This window comes from Gopherus evgoodei, chromosome 13 (genome assembly GCF_007399415.2).
Source record: "Gopherus evgoodei ecotype Sinaloan lineage chromosome 13, rGopEvg1_v1.p, whole genome shotgun sequence".
Classification (NCBI taxonomy): Eukaryota; Metazoa; Chordata; order Testudines; family Testudinidae; genus Gopherus; species Gopherus evgoodei.
The window spans coordinates 215,201-238,408 of record NC_044334.1 but is presented as its reverse complement, the minus strand read 5'-3'; the positions used below and the strand labels follow the sequence as shown (position 1 = coordinate 238,408).

The following is a 23,208-nucleotide window of genomic DNA, read 5'->3' as shown; positions in this document are numbered from 1 at the left end:
GTCATTTCATATGTCTGTACAATAAGGGAACCATTACAACACCCATCTTTTTACCATGTAAGCAGGATGAGATTGATAAAGCAGCAGAGACCCCCCCCCCCCAGCTGTTATCTTTAAAATGGAAGTATAGCAAGTACTTGCATTGCACTTTTTTAATTGCACAGGTAGTTTTAAATATTAAATGGAGAAAGCAATTCACTGAAACTAAGTAGCAATAGAAAACTTTCATAAGCATTTACATAGTAAGTTATGTAAAATTTACAAGAGATTTTTAATCTTATATTGAGCCAGTTGTCTGTACATAGAGGGAAGCATAGCCTCACTGCCTAAGCAGGCTATTGCTGTGACAAGGACTTAAACTCCTCCCCCTGCAGTAAATTTCTCCTAGGTATGGAGGGTTTGCCCAAATTGGGCAAGTACAGTTTAGGTAGAAGAGCACATGTTTCTTTCTGAGGGTAACATTACTTTTAGTTTCTCATAAGGGAGATTAGCCATTTCCTTTTCAAGAGAAAGTACTGGTACAAAGGGTACCATTCTACCCAGTTCTATTCTGAGTCTGAGATGGGCACAAATTAGCAATACTTGGTTTGGTGAAAAACACTTTAAAAAGCAATGAAATAGCCATCTACTTTACTTCTGGCTTAAGAAAAAGGGGAGATGGTTCCTGCTATCCTGCACAGATTGTACAGTGTTGCTCCACAGAAGAGATGCAACACTAATGAATAAATCAGACACTGATCAACTGGGGAAAAAGTTCATTGGCAAAAGTATCTGCCCAAGAATGGTCTGTGCTCAGTGGAGAGGGCAGATCACTGAAGGGAGAAGGGGATCCTTCATATCCAGAATCACTACATGCATCCAATGGACAGCAAGAGCTCTCAAGGCTGTGATCAGATGAAAGCAGGTTTGAGATACCCAGCTCAGGCAAAAAGTTGTCTATAGGTTCCTCTTTCACTGAGACTGGGGACTCAGGGAGGTTCTTGTCTTCGGAGCGAGAGAGAGATGCTTCCTCTATTTTCATTAGCATATCAGCTTGGCTGCCCATTTTAGCAGGGATCTCAAAGATTAGGGGCTTGGTGTACACATGGTCAAACCGGATCAGTTCATTAATGGCCTCCAACTTGGCTGATGAGGACCCCACAGAGGGAGTGGGGGAGGCTGGTAAGGAATCTGATTCTTTTCCACAGATTTCTTCCTCAAGCTCTTCCAAGCACGATGACTCTGAATTACCATACTGGAGGAACATGTCTGGGTCCAGGCTGTCCAGAATGCCCAATAGCAGATCAGACTGCAGAATAAAAAACCCACCATTTTAAAAGGAACGTACAAATTACTGTACACTAACCAGCCCCCCTCTTGAAACCAACTCCTCCCCATCCACAGTAGGCTAAGGTCAATATGACCTGAAGACCTGATAGGTACTGAAAGGCAGCACAAGTGGGAATGGCACATGTACTTTAATATGCTCATTTATTTAACCCAGAACTTTCTAGTCCATTAACCTTTCCTGGAGCTTGACTGGCACCATTAGACTGTTCTCTACATTCCTGATTTGAATTACAGTACCCCTAATGGGGCCCACTCAGGATCAAGTACCCTGCACAGTTGTGTGTACTGTTCAAACAAAAGCTTCCCTTGCCTACAATCTCTGCAGAGCCAGCAAACAATGGCAAAATCTGGAACTAAAGAGTCAGCATCAGGTACTAGCCTGAGCAGTAGTTTCCATGACCACAAGGTTATCAGCATCAACTGATTTGTTCCTTGGCTTTTAGCTTTCACAGGTCCTTGTATCTCTGACTCTTCGGGATCAAGACAGCAGTTGAACAGTAACCAGTAGACTTCACAGTATCAGGCTACTTGAAACCTGCCCAAAACTACAGTAGAAAAACAGCATGTGCTTTGAAGGACTTATGTTTTCAGGGTTTTTACATGCACACAAACTGAAAATTAGCTAACAGGTGATGCAGCTGTAAACAAGGATAATATTCTGGGATGTATTAACAGGAGTGTTTTATGTAAGACATGAAGCAAATGTCCTGCACTCTTAAGCACAGGTGAGACCTTGGCTGGAATACAGAGTCCAGTTCTGGGTGCCACATGTTAGGCGAGATGTGGACAAACTGGAGAATGTCCAGAGGAGAGCAACAGAAGAAGTGATAAAACCTCACTTATGAGGAAAGGTTAAGACGCATGTTTAGTCTTTAGAAAAGACTAAGTAGAGGGGACATAAGTTTCAATTACATTAAGGGTTGTTATAGAGGACAAGATAGTTGTTCTCCATGTCTATTGAAGGGAGACCAAGTAGTAATAACTTAATCTGCAGTCCAGGAGATTAGACTGTGTCTACGCTACCGACCTTACACCAGCACTGCTGCAAGGTCTCCTGGGTAGCTGCTCTATGCCAGTGGAAAAGAGCTTTCCTGCTGGCATAATGAAACCACCCCCAACGAGCTGCAATAGCTATGTCAGTGGGAGAGGGTCTCTTGCCAACATAGTGCTGTCCACACCAGCACTTTTGCCAGTGTAACCTGTGTCAGTCAGGGGTGTGCTTTTTCCACACTCTTGACTGCCAAAATAGCTAACCTAAGGCTTTATCTACACTAGCAATCTAATGATAATTAAGCACTGGACTAGGCTTCCAAGGAAGATCACAAAAACCTCCAACAACAGGGATTCTAAGAGCAGATTAAACAAGCCTGTCAGGGATGTTCTAGGTATCCTTAAGTCCTGCCTCAGTGCAGGGGACTAGATGATCTCTAAAAGTCCCTTCTAGCCCAATATTTCTAGGAGTCTATGCTTCATGTTGCAAAAGCTGAATGATAATGGTTATGGGAACAATAACTAATGTATACTCTAACTGCCTTCAAAATTAACTTAACTTCCACTAATTTCAGTCCTGGTTTTGTCCTGTTACCACAGGAGTGTTAATAAGCCACTTCATGTTGAATAGTCTCTTAGAATACCTAATATGCAATGTTGGTCCCAGAATATTAGAGACACAAGGTGCGGGAGGCAATATCTTTTAATGGACCAACTTCTGTTGGTAAGAGACAAGCTTTCAAGTTTACACATATCTCTTCTTCAGAACTTGAAAGCTTGTCTCTTACCAACAGAAGTTAGTCCACTAAAAGATATTACCTCCCCTACCTGTCTTTGACTTACTGGACACAGCTTGTAAGTCAGTAGTTCTTGCCCAAGATTCACAAGCACAAACGTATCTGAGAGCATCTGGGCCTTTGAAATGTGCCAGCCTATGAAGAGCTGCCTCAACACATTCACATCTGAACTATGTTTTTGGTGTGTTACACCTCAAATTCTACTGCCCCATGTACCATAGCTGATGAATTGGAGACACGGGGCTGTAATTCTTTCAAAAACTCATGATTAGTAAACAGGGAATGACTTGCTCACCTCAGAGTCTGAAGAGTCAATGCCACCAGAATCCATGTGGAGATTGCCAGGAGGGGTGACTGCTGGGCCTGCACCTGCTGCAGAGGAACACGTAGTCTGAGTGCTGCGGACTCAGCGGACCCGGTCACCATCCTGATTTCATCCACCTGTGACTCCATCACCACCTGTATCAGCAGAGAAAATAAATTATCAGATTACTGACTCCCAAGCCACCTGCTGGAGTTCTTGCCATTACTGCAAGGATCTCAACCTCACTTGGCTAGTACCAAAAATGAGGAACAGCGCTGCAGAGATTGGGAAGTGAGATGACTGTTGTAGACACGTGTTCAAAATACACACCACTGTGGTTGAGCTTTAACTTCAGTCTGAGACATCTGTTAACAGTACACTGGATCCAAGACCACCTTCTGAAGGAGGCTGACCTTACCAGTCCATTATTTTCCCTTTGTGCCACGTACTGGATATTCACCACCAGCTCTTGTGGCCACATTTTATGCTACTTTGATTTCAAAAATAAAAAGCAGGTTACACAGAGAACAACACATGATGTAGATTTGAGAGGGTCATGAATTAACTCTTTGAATGCTGCTGGGTTTTCTTCCAAGCTGCCAGCCAGCAGCCACTTAAAGCTCAGTGGAGATGAGAGAGACGAGACCTCCCCTCCCTGAGTAGCAGTTAATATTGACTATTTTGGAGGAATATTAAGCTTCAGGATGTAATCCAATCTATTACATCTTGACGAGACCTAGTATAAAGGCAGATCATCCCTCCTTACCTACTGGGGATTTCTTACACCTTCCACTAAAGTATCTGGTGCTGGCCCATCAGTCCCAATCCCCCCCAGGAAACAGCTGGGCTCTCACCTTAGGCTCCCTCTCCTCCTCCGTCTCCAGCGCATCTAGCCCCAGCCGACAGCGCAGCTCCTGGTTCTGTACTGCGAGGCCGCGTGTCTTCTCCCGCAGGAGGTGGTTTTCTAACAGGAGATTCTGGTTCTGAAAGAAGCCCACAGCCGAGCTCAGCGGAGCGGGCCACAGGAACCAGTTCCGCTCTCCCCCGCTCGCCGTGCACTTTCTATCCGTGCGGCGCAGGGCTCTCTCCCTCCCCAAGGGCTCGGCCCGGGCAGTCCCCAGCCTCACCTCCTGCTCCAGCTCCAACACCTGCTGCTCCAGCTCGCTCATCCGCGCCTTCTTCCTGTCCCGGGCGCTCTGCGCCGCCACGCGGTTCTTCAGCTTCCTGCGGGGAGACAGCGCAGGTCTGAGCCGCGGCCCCCCGGGAGACGCCCCAGTCCCGGCCCCGGCCCCCCGGGAGACGCCCCGCTCACCTGCGCAGGGCCTTCTCCTCCGGGCTCAGGTGGGTGAGCCGCTGCCGCTTGCGGGCGGGCTGCTGGGGCTCCGGGCTGGGGGAGCGCGGGCCCCCCGCCGGCAGCACCATGGAGAGGGGCCGGCCGGCCGCGGCGCTCAGGGGCTCGGCTGCTTGGCTGGGGATGAGGAGCAGCCGCGGGGCCGCGGAACCGTGTAGCGCCACCATGGCAGATGCTGCGCTGCTGAGAACCCTGGCGCTGCCAACGTTCCACCGACCGAACACCGGACTCAGCTGCGTTCCATCCGCCCCCGACTCGCGTTCTGCCACCGTGGCTTGGCCCCATTGGCCAGTGTTGTCTGACGTCAAGCCTTGAGTAACACGCTATTGGCCCGTGACAAGGAGCAAAGTGCAAATAAATTGCGTCAGACTGAGGGGGGAGGTGAGGCCGTGCCCACGTGGACGGTGAGACTGGGCGGTTTCCTGGAGTGGGAGGCTGACAGACAGGAACCGCTGGGCGGGGCGTTATTGCATCAGCTCGGGGGTTGGGCGTGGCAGAGCGCGGGCTCCGCAGGTGGCGGGGCTGCCCGAGCCTGGCTTGGGAACAGGCGCCCCCGCCCGGCGCCCTCACGAGGGGCAGCCCGTGTCCGTCCCGCACTAGGAGGCCTGGGCGGCGGGAGAGGAGCGGGTGACAGGCGCCATGAGGCGGGCAGGTGGCCAGTGCTGTCACTGTGCAAGGCACGGCGGCGGGAGACACCTGTGCGCTGCTGGAAGCAGAGGGTTTGGGCCAGGGGAGAGAAACAAACTTAAGGGCCTTTAGAGCCCGTTCACTTTCACATACATCAAGTTTCAAAGCAGTAACAGTTTACAGGATTTTGTTTTTTTTCTATTTGGAATTATTTTGTAGCAAACTGTTCTTTTAACAGCAGTTTCAGGTATTGCTGTATATGGAATGCAAGCATAGATACAGAAATACAGTTGGCGCCAGGGCCTTGTATCATTTGCCTCTGTTTCAGAGTGGTAGCAATGTTAGTCTGTATCAGCAAAAACAACAAGGAGTCCTTGTGGCAACTTAAAGACTACCATTTATTTGGGCCTAAGCTTTCATGGGCTAGGGCCCACTTCATCAGATGCATGCAGTGAAAAATACAGGAGCAGGGATAAATACATGGAAGGATGGGGGTTGCTTGACCTAGTGTGAGGTCAGTCTAACAGAATCAATCAATAGCAGGATACTAGGGGAGGAAAAATCTGTATCATTTGTGTGCTTTGCTTTTCTAGGGCAGTTGCCTTTCACCTCCCAAGTGGTTGAGCATATGAGGGATCCCTCTCTTGTGTTTATTTCTGCAGTTTGTTTGTTTGTGTATTGAAAATAGCTAAAGAGTAAAATAATGGAGGAAAAAGATTAGCTTAAAAAGTTCAAAGACATCACGCTACAGCTGTGTTCTTTGGCATTATTCCAGTGTTAGGGTACTGCCTAGTTCCCTGTCTATGGTATGAAGAACAAGCTATCCATTGTAAGTATTTGTTCACCTTTTCAGTGCTAATAGCTGATACCTCACACCTTTGATTTGACCCATTCATGAGGAAAATGGCAGCTTTGAATTAATTTCTCTTTTTTGAAGGGGATGAAATTTTATTCTGGTCCTGCCCTTCATGCTCTTGCAACTGGATTTTTAACTATGGGTCTTCAGGACCTGTTGGCCCCCTCCTATGCTCAGCTGGGCACCCTTCAGGGCCTAGCAAGCCCTTCTTCCTTTTCTTTCATCCTGTATTTTAGCACCTGCTGACACAGTGCACCCCAGATTGTGTTAGATTCTATAAGAATTTAAAAGGGCTGGGAGGGGGCAGTTGAAGGCTCCTGTGATTGTGGGTCCCAAAAGCGAGCTCTGCTGGAGCCAGCTGAACAGAGAGAGTGACAAGAGAGTGATAGGCAACATTATTAACAGCAAGTCTTGTAATTCTAGATGGTGAAGCTTTGGCAATCCTGCTGGAAACTTTACTAAATAATCTTAATATAATTAACAGTTTTGTTGGGTCAGAGTCACAAGGTCCGCTCTGTTGTAACTCTCCAGGACTCTGAGACTGGGCCTTCGGTATTTGCTATCCCCATCTCTCTCTGGCTATCTGCAGAGAATCCTACCAAGACATACTCCCACAGGAAGCTTGTATTGTGCCCTGTCAGGGTGCAATACTCTCAAGGAGTATTTACAACAACACAGGCAGCCTTTTCAAAACAGGTAGCTATTAGTCACCTGATGTACAGAATCTGAAAGTCCTTGAGTTATTCCATCCTGGTCAAACCAGTGCCATAATAAGCTAGCCAAGCTGTGTTGAGCTCTGGCTCTCTCTTGTCTGCCCTCGGCCACCCTTGTTTCCCTAGTCTGGACTCCTTAGTCCCTCCAAGACTGCCAGCTTTATTCCAGCCACCTTGTTCCCTAACTCAGTTCACAAGTCTTGCTTGCTGGGGTTTCCCACTCTTAGATGTTGATTGCTCAGTCACTAGGACATCTTTGTCTTGCTGGACCTCTGCTGATTTGGGTCTGTTTCAGCCACTTTTTAAAATGACTCTCTTAATTCAACCAGACAGTGAGGGTGGGTAAACACACATATACACTGTGCTGTTCTACGACTAGTGTTACCCTTTTGCACCCATTTGGTAGCAGTGCAACATACAGAGGGAAACTGAGGCATGCCTAAGATTCCTAAAATACATTACAAAAAATTCCTGTTTCATCACACCATGCTATTTTCAAATGAAAATCCAAACTAATACTAGTGGCTGTCTTGTAGGAGACTTCAGCTGTTAATTAAGTTAAATACTGAAGTCATGACTTAGTCAAAACTCCTAAAAAGTCAACTAGCCAGATCCTGACCTATTACCTACCAGTGCTCTGGCTGCTTTGTGATGAGGCTGGAAAACTAGGATACCCATCTACGAAGGGACAATTCCCAGGCAAAGGGTATCCCAAGGGGATGTATAGCCAGCAGTTAATTGTCTCAGCCTTGTCACCATAGAGGGTATGACCAGGAAAAATGGAGCATAGCCAGAACACATTTAGATTCCAGTTATAGCCAGCAGCCAGAATAGTTCTTTGGCACCTCAGGCAGCTGGGTGTAATCTAGAGCAGCCTTCAGGCTGTACTGGTTTTTGTCTGGCCTCAGAATCCGGGGGCCACAGATGTGTTGTGTGTGATATAACCAACCATCTTTGTCACACTGGTCTGATGAGCTGCATTGCGTACAAATTGGATGCAGCTCAGAATCTGAGCCAATGGGCTTTTTGCCTGCATAAAACCAGAGCAATTAACTCAGGTGTTGGACCAGGATCTTGTTTAATCTTCCTGAGCAGCTTTTATTTTCAAAGATTTTCCATTCTATATTTGTAGCTAGTGAGGGCAAGAATAGAAATGCAAAACTTTTGAAGTGGTATACAAACTAAAGCAAACCAAGCTGTATGGGGTTTTTCTGACGCTGGCATTTATTTGTCATTGACTTTGACACCTGTTAGTGAATAATGATGCAAAATAAACCACTGGTCACAGCTCCAGTTGAGTACCCTCTCCTGACCTCTCATCAGACTGCTGTGAGGGAACCTAGCTGCTGAATCTCCTGTATTTTAAGCCTCCACACTCTGAAGAGAGCCCCTGCACTGTCCCTATCTTAAGGCCTCTGAGCACACGCTGTCACCTGCTCCTGAGAGTTTCAACAACATAGCCGACACCCCAGTCCATGGAACCAGTGCTGGGCCCTTGGATTCCCTCCCTATAGCTTAAAACACACCCTCTCCCAGAGCTTCACCTACAAGTGAGCCTTCTGATTTACTTCTTCAAGACTCTACACGCTCGTGCTCCACACCCTTCACTTCCTCACCCTCGTGTCTCACCCTGATACGAAGTGGCGGGACCTCCTGCCACCTCTGGAGGGTGAGGAGCCCCGGTGGGCCAGCCTCTACTCCACCCTGGTCCCAAGGCCCACTGGGGATATCAGTTGGCGGCTCCTCCATGGGGCTGTGAGCACGGGCGTGTACTTGGCGCGGTTTACCCCTGTCCTGGACACCTGCCCCTTCTGCGGCGTGAGGGAGACCCTGGCACATGTTTACTTAGAGTGCGCCAGGTTGCAGCCCCTACACTGGCTCCTCAAAGCCATCCTCTTACGTTTCTGGTTACACTTTTCCCCTCACCTCCTTTTGTATGCACTCCCTATCCATGGCCCCACGAAGTCCCGGGACCTCCTAGTCAACCTCCTCCTCGCCCTGGCGAAAAAAGCCATCCACGCGACCAGGGAGGGGAGGTTGGCCGATGGAGACTCCGGTGACTGTGGGGCTTGCTTCCGCTCCATGGTCCGATCACGCATCCGGGCGGAGTTCCTCTGGGCGGCGTCCACTGGCTCCCTTGACGCCTTCGAGGAGCAGTGGGCACTGTCCGGGGTTCTCTGCTCGGTGTCCCCGTTAGGTTCCCTCCTTCTGACCCTTTGACCTCACTCCTGTCCCTGTTCTTTTATTAGTTGTCCCCCGCACTCAGTGGGTTCTGTGGCCCTGTGGTTCCTCCCCTTAGGCTGGGGGGAGGATCCTTTAGCCCGCCCACTTCCCAGACACCCAATAGGTACTTCTTCAAGAGGGCATGTGGTAGATGTAAATACTGAACATAGACAGACAGACTGGCACCAGATTGTAAATCATCATTCTTTAATATCACAAAAAATACACAGATCTATCCAGCAATAATAAACTCTATATGCAGTTCCCTGTATCTTTTTTTTCACCTCTCCAAAGCATTCTTTGGGTTGGGGTCAGAGTCATCAGAGTCCTTCCTTTGCAGTGCCTAGCAAAGGTTCTGACACATAGCCTTCTCCCCAAGCATGCTTCCTCTGAGCATGGCTAATCCATTCCCTTCCTCTTGGCTGCCCAAACTTCCTGTGTGTTTCTCTGAGTCTTCCCCCTTTGAGCACTTTTATAACCTTCTGCCTTTGTCATTTCTTCACTTTACTTTGTCCTTCTTGCTAACTTCTGTCAATCCCCAGAAAAGGTGGAGAGAACTGGTTTCCCCTAGCATGCAGTTACTCTTGTTCTCCCCAGGTAAGGTCTGTTCAGCTGCTGGTAGTCTTTAACAATGGGTGATACATGCTTAAAGCTTGTCAGAAGAGGATACACAGAAAGGCCTTTCATCATACAGACATTTCATAACTTTATAATATCAACCAGAATTCATACGTTTGCACAGACTCCCCCAAATGGGTACACTCTGTAACCCTGAATAAACCCCTTACACAGTAAATTATATATTCGGTTCTTGTTGATTGCTTGTAGTCTTACCACTGAGACCAGCCAGGAATGGATGTGGAGAAACCTGACCTACGAAATATGCACTAATTTTTTTAAAATACTGCAGTAGCTCCCACTGCATGTACAGTCTCCAGTAATTATATTATGATGTTGCAGGGCCAGAGTGAAAGAGTGAGAAACAAAAATTCACCAGAAGCTCAGTCTTGAATGGCAGCATCTCTAGGTAGGTTTTATTGCAGGAGTTCAGGTTTAATTCAGATTTGTACCACCCCTTGTCTTTTTCCTCTCTGGCTGTCTCTTCACTGTTTTTTTATTTGGCAAAATGTTGTCACCATTGCAAACACTAGTACAGCACCTCTATACATAGCACTTGCAAGGTTGCTAGTGCAGACAAGGTTCCAGGTGACAAATGCAATTTATTCCCCTGTCCTGCTTACAGCAGGTTTTACACAACATGTTTAGAATGTTAGCAGCTTCCAGTGCCTTATCTATACTAGTTCTCCCACCATTGCTATCACCTGTGGAGCTGAACCAGTAATAACAACATAGGAAATCTTAGCAAAAATTCCCTAATCTAAACAAGGTGATAGAATCTTTGCCATGGAGTAAACCATTATTTCCTAATGATATGGCCCTTATCTGCCATGTTCCAGATGGGCACCGTGTCAAAAGGAAACGAGTTTGTTTAAGGAAGGTGGTGAGAGTGAAGGTTGTTTACTATAAGGGGTAGGGGGAAGGGAAGAGAGAAGAGAAAAAAAGGCAGTGAGAAAGAAGTGGAAGAGAGGGTGTGGAGGATGCATAACTTTTAATAATCCAGCTGAGTTTAAGGGCATTGTCTAAGAAAAGAGCCTGTTTGCTCAACCTGTATCTAGGATGAATGGACAGTGGCCCCGGGCCTTAGTCCAGCTGAACAACTTGTGCGTTCCCAGGTCTGTCTGAGCTGGTCAGAGGGATAGTAAGAAGGTCTCTGATATTTCCAGACTTGGTTGGGTTTCAGGCCTATACATTTAGCTATTTTGTTTTTTATTTTAATTGCATTATCTCCCATAATTTTAAAATTGTAGTATCATGGCCCAAACATTCCCTATCAGAGCTGGAAGGTCAATAAAATTACTGTTTTGACTGTAATTGTGTTCTTATCAGAGTTATGGGCTGATACCACTGGCAAGAGAACAGCATGGTATTAGAAGACACTAGGTAAGCTTAAGCCATTCTTGATTTACAGCACTCCTTGTGTTCTTGACCTGAGGCTCACTCACTGCTCTGCCAAAAAACATCTAACTCTTGATTTGCAGAATTCCATGTGTGTCTAGTTTTGAGGTACTCACGCAGCTCTGTCAATTCATCTCAAGACACAGTGAATTAATCTTGGATAACAAAGACCCACAACTAGGACACCCAGTTCTCCAAGCACCTTTCTTCAAACACACATTGAAAGAGTAAACAGAAACATATGCATTGCCAGATCAGACCAGTGGTCCATCCTGTCCAGCATCTTGTCTCTGACAATGGCCAGTACCTGAGGGCTCAGGGGAAGAGTCAAGAAACCTCCATTTGGACAATTGTGGAATAACCTGCCCATAGAGAAGTTTCATTCTTACCCGTCTGTTAAAGATTATTTTATGCCTGAAATCAGAGGGCATATTCCATCTACATTTTGTAAAATTCTGTTGTGATGAAAGTGGAGCTGACCTGTAATAATGTATGAATACTGTATGTTGACCCGCTTATTGGGATGTTACTGAATGAATGTATTGGTTTAGTTTAATGGGGGACTGTCATGGTATAATTCCCCACTCTGAACCTTAGCGTCCAAAAGATGGGGTACCAGCATGAATTCCTCTAAGATCAATTACCAGCTTAGTACTTGTAGCCTTGCCACCAACCAGGAATTCCAGTGCCTGGTACACTCTGGTCCTCCCAAAACCTTGCCCGGGGACCCCCAAGACCCAGACCCTCTGGATCTTAACACAAGGAAAGTAAACCCTTTCCCTCACCGTTGCCTCTCCTAGGCTTCCCCTCCCTGGGTTAACCTGGAAGATCACTGTGATTCAAACTCCTTGAATCTTAAAACAGAGAGGAAAATTCACCTTCCCCCCCATCCTTCTCTCTCCCCCTCCCAGACTCTCCCTGAGAGAGAAAGTAATCCTGGCACAGAGAGAAAATTAACCTCTCCTTCCCCCTTCCCTCCTTTCTCCCCACCAATTCCCCGGTGGATTCAGACCCAGTCCCCTGGGGTCTCACCAGCATGAAAAAAACAATCAGGTTCTTAAACAAGAAAAGCTTTTAATTAAAGAGAGAAAAATAGTAAAAATTATCTTTGTAAATTTAAAATGGAATAGGTACAGGGTCTTTCAGCTATGGACACTGGGAATACCCTCCCAGCCTAAGTATACAAGTACAAATTAAAATCTTTTCAGCAAAATACCAATTTTAACTCCTTCCAGCCAAATACACATTTGCAAATAAAGAAAACAACCATAAGCCTAACTCGCTTTATCTACCTAGTACTCACTATTTAGAATCTATAAGAACCTGTATCAGGGAGATTGGAGAGAAACCTGGTTGCACATCTGGTCCCTCTGAGCCCCCAGAGTGAACAACAACCAAAAAACTAACAGCACACAAAAACTTCCCTCCCTCAAGATTTGAAAGTATCCTGTCCTCTGATTGGTCCTCTGGTCAGGTGACAGCCAGGCTCACTGTTCTTGTTAACCCTTTCCAGGCAAAGAAATATGAAGCACTTTTGTTCTATTAACTCTTACTTATCTGTTTATGACAGGGACTGTAAAGAAAACAAGCAGGAACGGGAGAAGAATAGCTCAAGATAACCCATTTTTCAGCAAACACTTGCGAGAGAATGCCAGGACTAGAAAAGACCTGAGAACCAGAAGATCAAAAGGACACTAGCCATGTAAAAGGAAATTCTCTTACAAAAGGGGGGGGTAGTCTTGGAGGGAGTTTTTTAGGGGGACCAGACTGACCCAGGATGCTCCTGGGGAGTAGGGGATGTCTGAAGAAGTTAGACTTCCCTAGTCACAGTCACAGGATGTTAACTGATTATCCTCTTTCAAAATCTTCCTCAAAACTTCCCTTTTCCATGATGTCTACAAAAAACTTGATTATGGTTAAGTTGCTGGTATGCTGAGGCCATTGCCAATCATGCTGACCAATATTGTCTCATTGTTTGTTTGTACTCCCTTATCTGTCTATATCCACCTATTGTCTGTTGTCTTAGACAGTAAGCCCTTTGGACAGACGCTGTCTTTCTGGGTGGTGTTGGTACCACGTCTAGGACGATGGAGTCGTGATCCAGGACTAGGGATTCTACACGCTACTGTAATACAAATAATTATTACAAATCTTTAGGTAAGAAAAACATGCATCTCGTCACCATAGACACCACTGGTCACACGCTCCTGAAGGAAAGAACTGCATATGCCAAACCCAGTCAGACCTGCTGGGTCAGCAGAGTTGATATGCAAAATACTTGAGCCAATGGCCCTAAGAGAAGGAGAATTTTTTAATTCCTCCCCAGTAGAGGTAAAGCCTTGAGGCCTGTCATAAACAGATAGCTAAGGGTTAATGTCTCTTTCACCTGAAACACCTGACCAGAGAACCAATCAGGAAACCGGATTTTTTCAACTTTGGGTGGAGGGAATTGTGTGTCTGAGTCTTTTGTCTGCCTGCCTGCTTCCTCTGAGCTTTGGAGAAGTAGTTCTATTTTCTAGTCTTCTGTTTCTAAGTGTAAGGACAAAGAGATCAGATAGTAAGTTCTATGGTTTCTTTTCTTTGGTATTTGCATGAATATAAGTGCTGGAGTGCTTTGATTTGTATTCTTGTTGAATAAGGCTGTTTATTCAATATTCTTTTAAGCAATTGACCCTGTGTTGTATCATCTTAATACAGAGAGAACATTTGTATGTATTTTTTCTTTCTTTTTTATATAAAGCTTTCTTTTAAGACCTGTTGGAGTTTTTCTTTACTTCAGGGAAATTGAGTCTGTACTCACCAGGGAATTGGTGGGAGGAAGAAATCAGGGGAGGTCTGTGTGTGTTGAATTGGCTAGCCTGATTTTGCATTCCCTCTGGGGAATAGGAAAGTCCTTTTTGTTCCCAGGACTGGGGAACGGAGAGGGGGAATCACTCTGTGTAGTTTCACAGAGCTTGTGTCTGTGTATCTCTCCAGGAGCACCTGGAGGGGGGAAGGGAAACAGGATTATTTCCCTTTGTTGTGAGACTCAAGGGATTTGGGTCTTGGGGTCCCCAGGGAAGGTTTTTCAGGGGGACCAGAGTGCCCCAAAACACTCTAATTTTTTGGGTGGTGGCAGCAAGTACCAGGTCCAAGCTGGTAACTAAGCTTGGAGGCTTTCATGCTAACCCCCATATTTTGGACGCTAAGGTCCAAATCTGGGACTAAGGTTATGATATGGTGTAGCAGCTGTTGGGAGATAGACAGAATCCAGAAGCCAGTAGGAATATTATATTTTTCTTTTCTCTGCTAAGGGCTTTTTAGCAGAGAGAAACAGTTTGGTTTTAAAAGGGAACCAGAGAGAATTTTTTTTTCTGCTCTCTCTAGCAGTTTGTGGTTTGCATGTTAAGCGAGAAGACTGTTGAGGGTCTTTTGTCATGCAATAGCCCTCCCATTAGGAGGCAAGTACCAGCACTTATATGCATGCAAATAAAGTGGTTTTTCTGGTTTCCCTTCATTGAATATTAGCTAGAGAGAGAAAGGGGAAAAAAGCACTGTTGCTAGGCAGACTTCAGGAGGCAACAGAGCCTGCAGTTCAAAAGAGAAACACCGGAGGGCACCCCAACACAAGAAAACAGGAACCATGACTTCTAAGGCAAAGATTGACGCCGAAGAACAAATCAAAGAAGCTGAACACAGGCGACAGATGGAGATGAAAGAAAAGGAAGAAAGCATCAAACTGGCAGCCTTCCAAAGAGAACAGGCAGCCCAAGAGGCAGCACACAAAAGAAAACTAGAAGAAGAAGAGGTGGCCCACCGCCGAGAAATGGAAAAGCACCAAAAAGAAATGGAAAAACAACAAAAAGAAATGGAAAAACAACAAAAGGAGAATGAAGAGAAGGAAAAACAGAGAAAACATGAACTGGAGATGGCAAAAGCTGGGCTGCATGTGCCAGCCAACCCTAACAACCCGGCGCCAAGTATTGCTCCACAGCACAGGAAATTTCCCACCTACAAGGCAGGTGATGACACCGAGGCCTTCTTGGAAAATTTTGAAAGAGCCTGTCTTGGGTACAGCATCCCCGAAGACCAGTACATGGTAGAATTAAGGCCACAGCTCAGTGGACCTTTAGCAGAGGTGGCAGCTGAAATGCCTAAGCCGCAAATGAATGACTATAAACTTTTTCAAACCAAGGCCAGATACAGGATGGGGATAACCCCAGATCATGCCCGTCGGCGCTTCAGAACCCAAAAGTGGAAACCAGAGGTGTCATTTCCCAAACACGCCTACTACATTGCAAAAAACTATGAGGCCTGGTTAACAGGAAACAACATTCAAACCTTGGAAGAACTGAACCTCCTCATACAAATGGAGCAGTTCTTGGATGGTGTTCCTGAAGACATCACACGGTACATACAAGATAGAAATCCCAAAAATATCGCTGAGGCGGGGGAGATTGGAGCCAAATGGATGGAACTGGCAGAAAGCAAGAAAGCTACTGTCAAGGGGAACGATTACCACAGGGGGCACACAGACCATAAACCCTACAACCGAGGACAGCCAAAGACCCCACATACCACCCAAGTAAAGCCACAGATATCCTACCCTTCAACCTCATCAGTCTCCAGTAACTCACCTCGGCCCAGTGACCCATCAGATGGAAGATGCTTTAAGTGTAATGAACTGGGACATATCAAGGCCAACTGTCCCAAGAACACCATGCGAGTGCAATTCATTACACCTCCATCACACCAAAGATCCCCAGGCCCAGATGCCTCTCAAATACCCTTGGAGCGAAGGGAAAATTTGAGAGTGGGCGGAAAGAAGGTTACTGCGTGGAGAGACACGGGGGCACAAGTGTCAGCTATCCACCAATCCTTCGTTGACCCCAAATTCATCAACCCAAAGGCCAAAGTTACAATTTACCCCTTCATGTCACAAGCTGTAGACTTGCCTACAGCTCAACTGCCTGTCCAGTACAAAGGCTGGTCAGGAATGTGGACTTTTGCAGTCTATGACAATTATCCTATCCCCATGTTACTGGGGGAAGACTTGGCCAACCAGGTGAGGCGGGCCAAGAGAGTGGGAATGGTTACACGTAGCCAAACCAGGCAAGCTTCCAGACCCATTCCTGTTCCTGAGCCGTCCACAGAGGCCCCGTCTGTGTTACCAGAGACCCAGACAGAGGTAGTGGACCCGGATTCCATGCCTACCACTGAAGCAGCCACAGCATCTCCAGTCCCAGGCCGGGAACTGGAACAGCAACCAGCACCAGCAAGTGCAACCACATCTTCAAACTCAACGCCAGAGGGCGCCAGCAAGCCAGAACTGGCAGAAGCAAAAGACAGCCATACCCAAAAGGCTCAGCCAGAGCCTGAAATACCCTCAGGTGCACCAGCGGAGAGCGGTTCACCAGCAACGGAAACAACCCCATCACCTACATCGCTTCCAGAGGGACCAAGCCCAAGTCCACAGCCTGAGGAAGAACTGGTGACCCCAGCCTCAAGGGAACAGTTCCAGACTGAGCAGGAAGCAGATGACAGCCTTCAGAAAGCGTGAGCGGCGGCACGGAGCACCCAACCGCCTCTCAGCTCTTCTAATCGATCCCGGTTTGTTATAGACCAAGGACTTTTATACAAGGAAATTCTTTCTGGTGGACACCGGGAAGAATGGCAGCCGCAAAAACAGTTGGTGGTTCCCACTAAGTACCGGGGGAAGCTCTTAAGCTTAGCCCATGATCATCCCAGTGGGCATGCTGGGGTGAACAGAACCAAGGACCGGTTGGGAAAGTCCTTCCACTGGGAGGGGATGGGCAAGGATGTTGCCAAGTATGTCCGGTCTTGTGAGGTATGCCAGAGTGGGTAAGCCTCAAGACCAGGTCAAGGCCCCTCTCCAGCCACTCCCCATAATTGAGGTCCCATTTCAGCGAGTAGCTGTGGATATTCTGGGCCCTTTCCCAAAAAAGACGCCCAGAGGAAAGCAGTATGTACTGACTTTAGTGGACTTTGCTACCCGATGGCCAGAAGCAGTAGCTCTAGGCAACATCAGGGCTACCACTGTGTGCCTGGCCCTAACAGACATCTTTGCCAGGGTAGGTTGGCCCTCTGACATCCTTACAGATTCAGGGTCTAATTTCCTGGCAGGGACCATGGAAAAACTGTGGGAAACTCATGAGGTGAATCACTTGGTTGCCACCCCGTACCACCATCAAACCAATGGCCTGGTGGAAAGGTTCAATTGAACTTTGGGGGCCATGATACGAAAATTCATCAACGAATTCTCCAATAATTGGGACCTAGTGTTGCAGCAGTTGCTGTTTGCCTACAGGGCTGTACCACATCCCAGTTTAGGGTTTTCACCATTTGAACTTGTGTATGGTCACGAGGTTAAGGGGCCATTACAGTTGGTGAAGCAGCAATGGGAGGGGTTTACGCCTTCTCCAGGAACTAACATTCTGGACTTTGTAAGCAACCTACAAAGCACCCTCCGACACTCTTTAGCCCTTGCTAGAGAGAACCTAAAGGATGCTCAGAAAGAGCAAAAGGCCTGGTATGACAGACATGCCAGAGAATGTTCCTTCAAGGTAGGAGACCAGGTTATGGTCTTGAAGGCGCAACAGGCCCATAAGATGGAAGCATCATGGGAAGGGCCATTCACGGTCCAAGAGCGCCTGGGAGCTGTAAACTACCTCATAGCATTTCCCAATTCCTCACTAAAGCCTAAAGTGTACCATGTTAATTCTCTCAAGCCTTTCCATTCCAGAGACTTACAGGTTTGTCAGTTTACAGTCCAGGGAGATGATGCTGAGTGGCCTGACGGTGTCTACTACGACGGAAAAAAAGACGGTGGCGTGGAAGAGGTGAACCTCTCAACCACCCTGGAACGTCTGCAACGGCAACAAATCAAGGGGCTGTGCACTAGCTTCGCCCCATTGTTCTCAGCCACCCCAGGACGGACTGAACGGGCATACCACTCCATTGATACAGGTAATGCTCACCCAATCAGAACCCCACCCTACCGAGTGTCTCCTCATGCCCAAGCTGCTATAGAACGGGAGATCCAGAACATGCTACAGATGGGTATAATCCGCCCATCTACCAGTGCATGGGCATCTCCAGTGGTTCTGGTACCCAAACCAGATGGGGAAATACGCTTTTGCGTGGACTACCGTAAGCTAAATGCTGTAACTCGTCCGGACAACTATCCAATGCCACGTACCGATGAGCTATTGGAGAAGCTGGGACGTGCCCAGTTCATCTCTACAATAGACTTAACCAAGGGGTACTGGCAAGTACCGCTAGATGAACCTGCCAAGGAGAGGTCAGCATTCGTCACCCATGCGGGGGTGTATGAATTCAATGTCCTTCCTTTCGGCCTTCGAAATGCACCCGCCACCTTCCAGAGGCTGGTAGATGGTCTACTAGCTGGACTGGGAGAATTTGCAGTTGCCTACCTCGATGATGTGGCCATTTTTTCAGACTCCTGGCCCGAACACCTACTCCACCTGGAAAAGGTCTTTGAGCGCATCAGGCAGGCAGGACTAACTGTTAAGGCCAAAAAGTGTCAAATAGGCCAAAACAGAGTGACTTACCTGGGGCACCAGGTGGGTCGAGGAACCATAAACCCCCTACAGGCCAAGGTGGATGCTATCCAAAAGTGGCCTGTCCCAAGGTCAAAGAAACAGGTCCAATCCTTCTTAGGCTTGGCCGGATACTACAGGCGATTTGTACCACACTACAGCCAAATCGCTGCCCCATTGACCGACCTGACCAAAAAGACCCAGCCAAATGCCGTTAAGTGGACTGATGAGTGTCAAAAAGCCTTTACCCAGCTTAAGGCAACGCTCATGTCTGACCCTGTGCTCAGGGCCCCGGACTTTGACAAGCCATTCCTAGTAACCACGGATGCATCTGAGCGTGGTATAGGAGCAGTGCTCATGCAGGAAGCAACAGATCACAACTTCCATCCTGTCGTGTTCCTCAGCAAGAAACTGTCTGAGAGGGAAAGTCACTGGTCAGTCAGTGAAAAGGAATGCTATGCCATTGTGTACGCCCTGGAAAAGCTACGCCCATATGTTTGGGGACGGCGGTTCCAACTACAAACTGACCATGCTGCACTAAAGTGGCTTCATACTGCCAAGGGGAACAAGAAGAAACTTCTTCGTTGGAGTTTAGCTCTCCAGGATTTTGATTTTGAAATTCAGCACATCACAGGAGCTTCTAACAAAGTTGCTGATGCACTCTCCCGTGAGAGTTTCCCAGAATCCAGTAGTTAAAAAGTGTTCTTAAAATGTAAAAGTCTGTTAGTTATATACTTAGTAGTATATGTAAAGGTGCATGTGTTGTATTAACCTGGTTATTTTCAAGTTCTAGAAGGAAATTGCCGCCAGTGAGCTTCCCCACTGTCTGCAATTTGGGGGGCGTGTCATAAACAGATAGCTAAGGGTTAATGTCTCTTTCACCTGAAACACCTGACCAGAGAACCAATCAGGAAACCGGATTTTTTCAACTTTGGGTGGAGGGAATTGTGTGTCTGAGTCTTTTGTCTGCCTGCCTGCTTCCTCTGAGCTTTGGAGAAGTAGTTCTATTTTCTAGTCTTCTGTTTCTAAGTGTAAGGACAAAGAGATCAGATAGTAAGTTCTATGGTTTCTTTTCTTTGGTATTTGCATGAATATAAGTGCTGGAGTGCTTTGATTTGTATTCTTGTTGAATAAGGCTGTTTATTCAATATTCTTTTAAGCAATTGACCCTGTGTTGTATCATCTTAATACAGAGAGAACATTTGTATGTATTTTTTCTTTCTTTTTTATATAAAGCTTTCTTTTAAGACCTGTTGGAGTTTTTCTTTACTTCAGGGAAATTGAGTCTGTACTCACCAGGGAATTGGTGGGAGGAAGAAATCAGGGGAGGTCTGTGTGTGTTGAATTGGCTAGCCTGATTTTGCATTCCCTCTGGGGAATAGGAAAGTCCTTTTTGTTCCCAGGACTGGGGAACGGAGAGGGGGAATCACTCTGTGTAGTTTCACAGAGCTTGTGTCTGTGTATCTCTCCAGGAGCACCTGGAGGGGGGAAGGGAAACAGGATTATTTCCCTTTGTTGTGAGACTCAAGGGATTTGGGTCTTGGGGTCCCCAGGGAAGGTTTTTCAGGGGGACCAGAGTGCCCCAAAACACTCTAATTTTTTGGGTGGTGGCAGCAAGTACCAGGTCCAAGCTGGTAACTAAGCTTGGAGGCTTTCATGCTAACCCCCATATTTTGGACGCTAAGGTCCAAATCTGGGACTAAGGTTATAACAAGGCCTGACACTGAAGGGTGCACCAGAAAGGGGACAGAGATGCAGCTAGCCCTCAACCATGACAGCTGTCTAATGGAACTGTGGATTTTCATTTTAAGTTCTTGGCCTCAGTGTCACTCATTGACAGTAAGTTCCAAAGGTGAAGTATATTTTGTGTAAAAAATCATTTCCTATAATCAGTTTTAAATTTGTTGCATTTCAGTTTCTTTTAATGTCCCTTTTTTTCCTATGTTATGAGCAGGGATCCTAGTTTTTGGTGATAAAAATCCCCAAATTCTCTGATAAGAAACCATAAAAATCTGCGTTTTTTCATGAAACATCAATTTCCCATGTTCCTCTGTGTGTGTTGGTGGCACAGGGTTCTACTGTATATGTTTTTATTTTTTCCACAAAATGTAAAAACTAAAGAGTCTGTAAAAATGCAAATTTTGCATTTTTCCATGGCAAACAGATTTCTAGGATCCCTAGTTATGAGGAGTATCTTATTTATCTTCTCTGTACTAGTCATTATTTTATATATTTTTCACGTCTCCTCGTATTCATCTTTCACTAAACCATACTGTCCCAGTCTTATCACACTAGCTCCAGATAGAATTTTTTCCAGGTCCCTTATAATATTCATCCTCCATCTTTGAACCTTTGCTAAGATTTCTCTCATTCTAAAATAAAATAAAATAAATAAATATGGAGATACACCTATCTCCTAGAACTGGAAGGGACCCTGAAAGGTCATTGAGTCCAGCCCCCTGCCTTCACTACAGGACTAAGTACTGATTTTTGCCCCAGATCCCTAAGTGACCCCCTCAAGGATTGGTCTCACAACCCTGGGTTTAGCAGGCCAGGACTCAAACCACTGAGCTATCCCTCTATTTGATTCAAAACAGAGTGGCCAAAAGCAAACACAGTATTCCAGGCACTGTACCCTTCAAGGTGCTGAGCACTCTGGTTCCAATCTAGCAAAGCACTCAGTTTATGCTTAGCTTTAACCACTGACTTCAGTGGGACTCCTCACACATTTACAGGTAAGCAGGTGCTCGAGTGCTTTGCTGCACTGGGGCCAGGGTGCTCAACACATTACTGGCCTGAGCTCCAGGTGAGGATTGTCCATTGATTTATATACTGGTGTAATATTTCACTATTTCCAGTCCCATTCATTAAAACATTGTTTGTTTGCTTTTTTGACTGCTACTGCATATTGAACAGCAGACTTCCTTGCGCTGTCCACATTGATGCCCGTCTCCTTTTGTGATTGTAATTGTGTGGCAATGTAGAACCAAGTAATGTATATTAAGAGTTCAAAATATTCCTTTCAATGTACATTACCTTGCATTTTTCTCCTTTGATTTTGATTTACCTTTGTGTGGCCCATTCACCTTGCTTTGTTAGGTCCCTCTGAAGTTCTTCAGTCTTCTTAGTCTTGACTAACCTAAGTAATTTTGTGTCATCTGGAAAATTTGCCACCTCATAGCTTACCTGTTTTCCCAGATAACATGAATATAGTAAACAACCACCAGTCCTAGTATGGAACTTTGTGGCACCCTGCTGAAATAGACCCCTTTATCCATGGAATTCATATTATAAAGGCAAAGCCTATCCCTTCTATGCTCAAATTCTAGTATTTCATTGTAAAGAAATTGACAAATATTCTCTCGCTCTGGTAGTCTCTTCCCAGAGGAGGCCTTGTGTTCTAGGCTGGAGGCTGAACTCCCACACACAGAGTAAAAAACAATATTCACTGTCTATAGCCACAGTACATCGAGGGGCATGGCTCCCACCACCCCTATGCCACAAGTTCGGAAAGATAGCTCTGTAAATTAATTAACAGGTGTGGTACAGCTGCTGTGCTGCTTCAGTATGATCCTAGAGCTTACTGGAAAGTTCTCCAAACATTTTTCATGTAAACAGATTTGTATGCAAAATGGTTGTTTCCCTGGCAGGATTCTCATTACACCACAGTGCAGAGCAAAGCTGGCTCAGGCAAAACTGCTGCATACACAGGATTTAGGGATCACCTGGACTAGCTTTTGGACTGTCCAAAGCTTTAAGCATGTTCCTGAGTAATGCTAAAGTCCCACCTAAACTAGAAAATGGAGCTGTGTTATAATCAGGTTTCCAGATGTGCTATTATATGTGGTATAGAGCAAACTCTGGAGAGAGTAGAAAGATCTTCTTAGACATAGTCTATCCACCTCCATACAAGCAATGGAGACAAATGACATCTGAATGTGAACAGCAAAAATGATAGTGTAAAGGTACCATTTGGAGCTAGTTTACAGCAACTGGTAAAGATCACACAGTGTTAGGTGCCAGATAGGGCTAGCAAAACTCCCTCTTCCTACATGAAGGGCCTCCCACTGCATGTGAAGCACATTGAGGTGACACTGGAGAGGCCAAACCCAATGCTTTCAGTCACAGGGAGTTGTCAGTGTGTATGTAGGCTGGCTTCTGTCCAAATATTCAGCAGGTTGAACCAGCTCTCTTTGGAAAACAGCTGGGTGTTGAAATCCCAGGGGCCCAGCAGTCTGGTTCCAGTAAGTTTCCTAGTTTGCATATCCTGGTTGAGAACAGGAACCTCTCTTCTTTATATGGGAGGTAAATGTATATACTTATGAAGTGACCCACCTCCTGTTGGTAACAGCCAGCTTTTTCCTGGAACAATGCCAGGGTGTGAGCATAAATTCCTCCTCTCACTTCCAAACCACTTTCCACATTTGGGAAATCTCTTTCACT

The 23,208-nt window shown here is 46.3% G+C and overlaps 1 protein-coding gene and 1 long non-coding RNA gene across 2 annotated transcripts; one reads left to right on the top strand and one right to left on the bottom strand.

Moving 5' to 3' along the window:
• Positions 1–1,001: 1,001 nt before the first annotated feature.
• On the bottom strand, positions 1,002–5,049 carry XBP1 (X-box binding protein 1). Its single transcript, XM_030583248.1, has 5 exons — positions 4,733–5,049; positions 4,548–4,644; positions 4,275–4,403; positions 3,412–3,575; positions 1,002–1,288 (listed from the first exon to the last, which is right to left on the bottom strand). The coding sequence occupies exons 1-5, from the start codon at positions 4,936–4,938 to the stop codon at positions 1,099–1,101; spliced, it is 786 nt and encodes a 261-aa protein (XP_030439108.1). The 5' UTR covers positions 4,939–5,049; the 3' UTR covers positions 1,002–1,098.
• Positions 5,050–5,976: 927 nt separating this feature from the next.
• Positions 5,977–13,542, top strand: LOC115660885. The gene is made up of 4 exons (XR_004002967.1): positions 5,977–6,227; positions 10,151–10,217; positions 11,138–11,191; positions 12,777–13,542. It is a non-coding gene; the product is annotated as an uncharacterized LOC115660885 (long non-coding RNA).
• The last annotated feature ends 9,666 nt before the right edge of the window (positions 13,543–23,208 follow it).

What these genes read in the sequence shown, in the direction of transcription:
- XBP1 (XM_030583248.1), bottom strand. Translation starts at nt 4,938, where the DNA reads ATGGTGGCGCTACACGGTTCCGCGGCCCCGCGGCTGCTCCTCATCCCC. An exon ending in GAGGAGAAGGCCCTGCGCAG is followed by an intron (nt 4,645 to 4,732) that starts GTGAGCGGGGCG and finishes GTCTCCCCGCAG; the next exon opens with GAAGCTGAAGAACCGCGTGG. An exon ending in TGTTGGAGCTGGAGCAGGAG is followed by an intron (nt 4,404 to 4,547) that starts GTGAGGCTGGGG and finishes GGCTTCTTTCAG; the next exon opens with AACCAGAATCTCCTGTTAGA.